Source organism: Colossoma macropomum, unplaced genomic scaffold (genome assembly GCF_904425465.1).
Source record: "Colossoma macropomum unplaced genomic scaffold, Colossoma_macropomum, whole genome shotgun sequence".
NCBI classification, from domain to species: Eukaryota; Metazoa; Chordata; class Actinopteri; order Characiformes; family Serrasalmidae; genus Colossoma; species Colossoma macropomum.
In genome coordinates, this window is record NW_023494792.1 from 8,255,622 (window position 1) to 8,263,854 (window position 8,233).

The 8,233-nt window shown below is 38.6% G+C and overlaps 1 protein-coding gene across 1 annotated transcript; it reads left to right on the forward strand.

The window, feature by feature from the left end:
* Positions 1-989: 989 nt before the first annotated feature.
* uevld (UEV and lactate/malate dehyrogenase domains) lies at positions 990-8,225 on the forward strand. Its single transcript, XM_036575790.1, has 12 exons — positions 990-1,150; positions 1,372-1,456; positions 1,569-1,634; positions 1,796-1,959; positions 2,356-2,497; positions 2,742-2,833; positions 3,025-3,130; positions 3,722-3,892; positions 4,764-4,937; positions 5,523-5,610; positions 6,079-6,202; positions 7,295-8,225. Exons 1-12 carry the CDS (start codon positions 1,109-1,111, stop codon positions 7,457-7,459), a joined length of 1,419 nt encoding a protein of 472 aa, XP_036431683.1. The 5' UTR covers positions 990-1,108; the 3' UTR covers positions 7,460-8,225.
* Positions 8,226-8,233: the final 8 nt, after the last annotated feature.

Sequence of the window (8,233 nt, forward strand, 5' to 3'; positions counted from 1 at the left end):
TCTAAGACTAATACAGAATTAATGATCAGGCCCCATTATCCAAAAGCATATGAGTGTTAAAGGGGGAACTCCACCCTTTTTTTATTCATAATTTGTAAGATGTAAACAGTTATTTAGAGTGGTTTGAAACTTTATGGGTCAAAAATGTTCACGGTGGTGCTGCGGAACCAGACATCTGAATGTTTAATACCTTTAGAAGTTACTTCACAGAAAGTTGTTACGTGAAATGATGAATACACTGCTGGATGCTTGAGATATTGTTTTGTGATAGTTTTGAGAGAGTTTTTAACCTAATATGTCTTCTTTTTATTCATTCTTTGCTGAGAGATACATGCAAAGTAATGTAAGGCAAAATAGAAACCAAAGAAAACGTTGTTTATTATTATTATTATTATTGTTATTATTATTACAACAATTTAACTATTATAAACATTACTCAGACAGCCTGATCATGTAGGCCAAAAAAAAATAAAATCTTGCTTTGTGAAATAGCTCCCTCTCAACGTCCCTGGTGGTTTTGGACAGTGAATAAAATGACTGTGTTTATGTGTAGACATAAGTCCGGAGAGGCCATGAGGTAGTTATCATTTTCTGTATTGTTATCTTGAGAAAAGGGGTTATTTATCTTGTGATCTAAAGATAAGAAAAGTGTCATCTTAAGATCACAAGATAACAATCCAGAAAATTATAGCAACAGCTCATGGCCTCTCCGAACTAACGTACTATCATAACCACTGTCAAGAAAGCTTCACATCAAGCGACATGGAATGAAGAAATTTTAAAAAAGCGGTGGAATTCCCCTTTAAGATCACCTGAATTGGTAGAGAGAGTGCTCAAAGTGATGCTCGCTCTAGCACGTCAGAATTATCATTGTGCTGAGAAGCTTTTGGTGAATGAGTGCTCTTCTTTAATTATCTGTTGTCGTCATTATTAAATCACTGGTCTGTGTTTTCAGGCAGAATCACGACATTAGCGAATTTCCCTCCAGGCTCGCCGTAGTTGTTCGTAGGCGTAGCCAGTGAAGCGTTTGCGGAAGTATTGCTCTCTGAGCGGCTGACAGGCACAGACAGAGGCAGAGGAGAAGAGTGCTGAACAATCCCTGTTAAACATGGACCTGAGCTCGGAGTCCGTCAAAAAGATTCTCTCTAGGGTGGGTTTCACGCTTTGCTTGCTTTTTGGGGGTCGTATGTATAGCGGCGGAGGAGTGTGAGGATGTGATAAGTAGGCTAGGCTACCTGTGGAGTTTCGTCTTAGATCGTACAGATACCTAAAGTTAGTCCTCTCAGAGGAAACAACCGGTCTGACCTGATAGCGCAGTCAAACAGCAGATTTACTGAGTTGTCCTTTCACTGGAATTTGCTTTTTTAACAGTACAAATTTCGAGATGTTGCCATTGAGGAGCTTCAGAAGGTCAACCGAGTTTATCCCGACATGAAACTCCTGGTTGGCGCTTACAGTGAGTGATTAATTTGGACATAAAGCTCTCCGTTTAAATTCATTTAATCTCTTGATTAAATTATTTTGTTGGTTTTAACTTCCGGTCAAATGGTTCTCCTTTCCGGCGAAAGCGTTTAGTGACAGCTCCCAGAGGGACCTGCTGAAGTTGGTGGGCAACATCCCAGTCAGGTACAGAGGTGAGATGATGAATCAGTCCCTTGCTCAGTTGATCAGTGGACACGTTGGATTGAGAATGGATTGAGAGTCTGTGTGCTCTTATGTTTATACTGTGTTAGAGGAGCATCTTATTGGGATACAGTTTGCTGACCATTCCTTATCCATGTGTTTTGTTTTCAAGGTCGGTCTTACAACTTGCCCATCCAGTTATGGCTGTTGGATTCGTTCCCCTTCACACCTCCCATTTGCCTCCTGCGACCCACTGCCAACATGATAATCAGAGAGGGAAAGCATGTGAACGCACAGGGCAGGATCTTCCTGCCTGCCCTGCACAGCTGGGACCATGTAAGAGAGATTATACAGCCTGTGAAATAACGTTTAGGTGAAAGGAATAGTTCAAAATCAAACCTACCCAGTTGTCTCCTTACTCCAGTCATGGTCCATCAGCCAAGACATGGTGTCTGAAGTTTGCTTCTTTAGTTTATGAAAACCATTAATTTAATCCATGTTTAAGGACCACACAAGATAATTTATACCCGATGGATGTGGATATGAATGTTTACATTTAGGATTCATGTAAATACTCATAATCATAAACAAGACCTGCCTGGATCTATCAAGTAGTTAAGTAATAAATGTATTTTCTTCAATTCACGGTATTAAATTAACGTAAATGAAACCCACCCATGCCCACCTCATCAAACTCAATTTTCAATGTGTTTAACTTTATCAACATTTCAGCCAAAGTCATCTGTGACTGCGCTGGTGTTGGAGATGATTGCTAAGTTTGAAGAGGAACCTCCTCTGGGCATGAAATCTACAGGAGATGGAAACGATCCCAATGAGCTGCTCGCTTTTGTGTCCCATCTAAACATCACGGAAGGTAGCTATGCTGTTTAACATGGTAACATCTTCAGTGAGATGACACAATTGTTTAATTTACCTGCAAAACTAACTGTGATTGGATGATTATAGCCTTGTTTTGTTTGTTTGCTTGTTTTTTTCAGAATTCATTTGCCAGTAAACATAGAAAAAGACAATACTACTACTAATTAAGAAAGAGTTCAATCATTAAAATGTGTGTTCAATAATTAAAAAAATTAAGACCGTATGGTTTGTTTCCATAGGTGGGAATCGGCCTGATCAGAGCATAAATAAAGTGTCTGTGATTGGAGGGGGAGACTTGGGGATGGCAGCTGTGTTGAGTATCATGGCAAAAGTAAATTGCTCAATTGCTCATTAAAAAAAAACAAAAACTATGCAGTATAAATAGTTCTTTAATTCTATCATTAGATCTCATGATATTCCTCTGTCTCACTTTTCCTGTTTACTCATAAATACACTTGCTATCTATTACTCTCACTCTCTATTACACTCTCTCTTTTTCTTCTTCTTCTTCTTTCATTAAAGGTCTTTGTGGATAAATTGGTTTTGATTGACATACCAGAGAGTTCAACCAAGGGTGGTACAGTGGACCTGGAGATTTTCAAGTTGCCCAAAGTCGAAGTCTCAAAAGGTAAAATTTTTATATTGTGTTTCCAAAAACAGTTTATCCTAAATTATTGAGCTCTTTAGTGGTCAGGATTTTACATGGAGACTGTTGGATATGGCTTTGAACAGTACCTCAGTACTATGTTTTAGCTCAGTATTACAACGCTGATGGGAATGTCAGTTAAAGCATAATGTTGTTTCTAACAAGCAATCACTCTAAAATAGCTACTATAGTGTTTTCTCAGTTCTGCCATTCTGGATTTGACTCATGTTGTACGTAAGAAGCCCTTTGTAATCTGAGTCATGTGTGTTAAAGCAAGTCAAGCATAAGAACACGCACCACATGGACCTGTATTTGGATCTGCTGTATTTGGGTCATTCAGAACTGTTTCACTTTCTTTTTACTTTCCTCATGATGTTCAGTATTTCATTTTTCTCAGTTTGTTAGTAGATTTATTGAGATTTAAAAGGCAAATGTCTTCTGAAACAGCAGCACACAAACTGTTGACATAATGCCACTCACATGACTCATGTGTCATAGGCTGTGTAGGGTTACGTAATAACCTCTTTCCACTGGGACTCAGCACTGATAGGGTGAGTGTCTTCTTCTCTGCAGACCTGTCGGCCTCAGCTGGCTCCAAAGTGGTGGTGGTGACTGCAAATGCCTGGAGTGAGGAGCAGTCATACGTGAGTGTAGTGCAGACTAATGTGGATCTGTACCGCCGCATCATCCCAAGCCTGGCCCAGCTCAGCCCCACTGCAGTGCTGCTCATCGCCTCTCAGCCTGGTCAGCGTGCAGCGCGTTCCCATCTGTCTTTAAACTTTGTGTAATGACAGGGAAGCCTCTTTTTTGCTGTAAAGGGAAACTGAGGAATGATTGCTGATGAAAACACTAGAGTTAAAGGAATATTCCAGCAATGTTTCAACCTAATCTTCATCTGCAGCATCTGTCACATATGGTTGATTACCATAGATAGCAATTTTGATACCTTTCCATGTACTTAACAAAAAGAATAAAAACAAACAAACAAAAAAGAAGAATTCAAATTTACTTAGAGAAGGAGGTACGTCTATAACATTTATAACAAAAAGTTATAGTTGCCAATTTCTGTTATAACTTACTAACTACTCATTGGTTTCTATCAGTGCTATTATATATATAAATTAACATTAAGTAATCCTTAGGTGATAAAATATTTTGCTTTTTGTTTTGAAATTTGTGTCTGCAAGCATGCTTGCATTCATGAAATCCTGGTGGTGTGGATTTCCTCTCTTTCAATAATGCACACAAAACTGCTGTGTGCTAATGGCTCCCCCTTGTGGGGATCAGGTATTGCGGAGAAAATGAATTAAAATTCAGACCTTTTACGTGCTACCTTATTTATTTTTTTCAGTTAGTAAGTTGTTCCATTTACTGAAATTAACACTTTAGAAGTATCACTTTGGATGTTTATCTCAAAGCTACAGTACTTTAGTTTGTGCCAAAAAAATTGCAACCTTTTCAGCACAAATGCTAGCTGCTGATTTTACAAACAGCCCTGTTTCTGAGATGCGTTCTGACATTACAGTGCATTGCATAGTCTACATCAGTAATGTGCCAATGCATTACAGCTTTGAGTCATGTGTGTATGTGACCTGGGCGCTGTTCTTGTTCTTAGTGGACGTAATGACACATGTGGCATGGAGGCAGAGTTGCTTTCTACCGACGCATGTGATAGGTGCAGGCTGTAACCTGGAATCAGAACGGCTCTCTTATTTCCTCAATGTTGCTCTGCTGGCCAAGAGCACAAACAAACAGGCCTGGGTCATAGGAGAGCTCTCTGACAACAAAGGTGAGCCCAGATATTTTCATTTTGCTATTTATGTGCCTTGCTGATGGTTTGTTTGTAAAGTTTTATTTTGACTATTGCAGTCGAATGCAAAAGTTTGGGCACCCCTGGTCAAATTACATTTTGTTGATTTACTAAATGAAAATAAATGAACACATCCTCTGTACATTTCTGCACATTTTAATGCACTGTTACTATTTATTTACTGAATTTAACATATCAGGGAAAAAAAACAAAACGTGGCCTGTGCAAAAGTTATGGCACTTTATATATATATATATATATATATATATATATATATATATATATATATATATATATATATATATATTTTCCATTATGTTAAATGGTCAAAAATGGCATATTTAATTTTGTTCCCTGTAGAGGATATGTTAACTTATTAAAATATAATTTGACTGAGTTTGTTCAAACTTTTGTATCAGATTGTTTGAGGCTTTTATATGGAGTTTGTAGAAGTGTTGAGTGTCCTTCTTGTCATGCATATGTGAGTGTCACACTACTATTTGATAGATTGTAATGATTTAATTTTTGAAGAAATGCTAACGGACATCTCTGACTGCTTATTAGTCGCTGTATGGGGTAATGGAGGATCAGGTGGGGACAAACAGCAAGTGTTGATCCCAGTGTCCAGCTCTACAAAGCCACTGATGGACAGGTAAGAACTGTTGAGCATCGTATCACAAACTTTAGTTTAATGCATTTGAAATCTTCATTTAGATATTTAGAAGTGGCTTAATGTTAACCAGAGTATTTAAAATGGATGTCCCTGGTCATATTAAGCAAAATTCATCATATCATCCTATTAAAAAGACAAAACTGTTTTCAATAATCTTTGATTGGCACATAATGACTTTGCTCGCCTCTTTTGACTTAAAAATAAATAATATTAACATATTAATAATATTAACCTTATGTTCCATGTTTCACCTCCACCTTCCACCACCTATCACAAAGCAAAATGCTCAGCTAGCTCAGAGACCCTTCCATTGTATAGAAGAAAAATGTGTAATGATTTCCTATTCACTTTGACTCGGACCTGGATCCAACAATTGCACGCTGCTGACTCTGTTAATCACGGCATCTGTGGGTGCTAAGCTGTGATCCTATGTTTAACACCCTTCAGGGCATTCGACATGTTGAAGGGGAAAGGTCAGAGATCCTGGTCTGTTGGGCTCTCCATCGCTGACATCACTCACAGCATTCTCACAGACCAGAAGAAAACACACTCCATCACCACTCTGGCTCAGGTCAGTCACTCAGTCTGTTGCTCTCTGTAAACGTCCAGAAGGTAATCACAGCACAGAGAGACAGTCCTATGAAGCAGTCCCAGGCCCATGTTTATCAAGCATCTTAGAGTAAGAACACTGATCTAACATCAGGGCCTGAATTAATAAATCAGAGTAGGAGGGCTGTTCTAGGATCTGTTCCTGCCAGTAAGATCATTCTAAATAAGAGAGAAATCTGATCCTAGATCAGCACTCAGAAGCTAGGTGAATATGGGCCCAGGATTCCATCAGTCCATGTTGTCCCTGTTCCGTTGTGTGTGTATAAGGCAAAAATGTATCATTCTTAATCTGAAGTTTGATAAATTTGGGCCCTGAGCTTCTTTTCTAAGGCCTTCTGTAGTCTGTATCACCCATTGTATGTGGTCTTCCCAAACAAATTTGATGTTGTGTTTATTATTTCATCAATCCAGTTCCTAGAAGATGCCAGACCTCCTTAGCCATGTACCTCTGAGTGGTGTGAAGCGTTGTAGAGAAACAGGAAACAGGACAGGAAAAATATTGATGCCTTTCGTGTTTTAAAAGTACCTTGGATGGCAAGAAAAATAAATTGCACTTTGACCAAATCAAGCCTCAAGACCCAAATAGAAGGCTTTCTGGAGAATCACTGTCCATGTGGAAGCCAGAATCACAACTGACTTGATGCCGCTTAATAATATCATCATAATAATAACAATAGAGAAACTTAATGATTCAGAATTCTTTACAGTGGTGGTGATAGGAACCAGAGTTTGTAATGTCTATGAAAAAATAGCCATTTTATTTACTATCCAAAACCACCAGTGAATTAAATGTGTCTTCTGGGATATGTAATAATGTTCTGTGAGGGAGTTTTTAGAGGGATCAAAGGCTTCATATGTCTGGTTCCCATCCCCACCACTGTGAATTATTCTTATTCAGTAAGTTTCTCTAGAATAAAGAATTTCACAACAAACCAGTCTGAATGACTTCGCATCTTAACCATTTAATTTTGCAGAATTTTTGAAAGATTGGTATGTGCTTCTTTAGGGTTTGCGTTTGTACTTGTTTACTCTAGCTGTGTGTGCTTTGTCTCAGGGATGGGGAGGTATTGGTTCAGAGGTGTTCCTCAGCTTACCTTGTGTGCTTGGGGCAAATGGGTCCACTCGCCTGGCAGGAGTGGCTTTCAGCCCAGAAGATGATGCCAAACTGAGGGAAAGTGTCACATCTCTAAGCAACTTCTTCATGCAGTTGAGGATATAACTCTACAAACCTCATATACCAGCACTGCTGCAGACATCCAAAGCACCTTCAGCATCTTGTGGACAATTGAAGTCTCAAAATTATCCTCTTTCTGATCCACACTTTTCCACAGCCTCACTAGCTGTGTTTCATGCAATATAATTGCATGCTTAGACTGCATGTGCCTTTCGGAAAAACGGTTGACTGCATGCAAAGTGGCCAACTGAAAAGAATGTGATAATAGAATATAAGGCAGTATCATTAGCTTCCAGGTGATGGCGTTGCCTGAACTGCACTACCCTTAACTTGCAAGGAAGAAAATGAAAGTTTCAAGTAAAAGTAAGTTTGTTCTACAGAATCACAGAACGTCATGACCAAAAAACTGGAGATATTTAGAGAGTATATTCTCCTGCCAATGATATTGTGCTCCAAATCAGACTGCAGTCATGAAAACAAGACTGATGCAGTCTTATCTGCAGTTTTTACTTGAAATACCTAAAATTTGCCTTCTGAAGAATTCTGACCTCGACTAGCACTACTATCCTAAACCTTCGCAGTCCTACAAAGATTGTATAAGAGGCGGTTTTGCTGGGGATGATTGTAATAGGGCCTGAAGAATGTCAAAGTCACGTTGTAACACTCCTTTTAATCAACTACATTCTTGGTGTACTTTATATATTTTATGTTTACAACAGTTACTCTATTTAAGTGCAATTTTTTCTTACCTGTCACATGCTGATCTATTTATGGAATTAAAAATTACACTTGAAAGTGAAGTTACCCTCTTATCCTCTT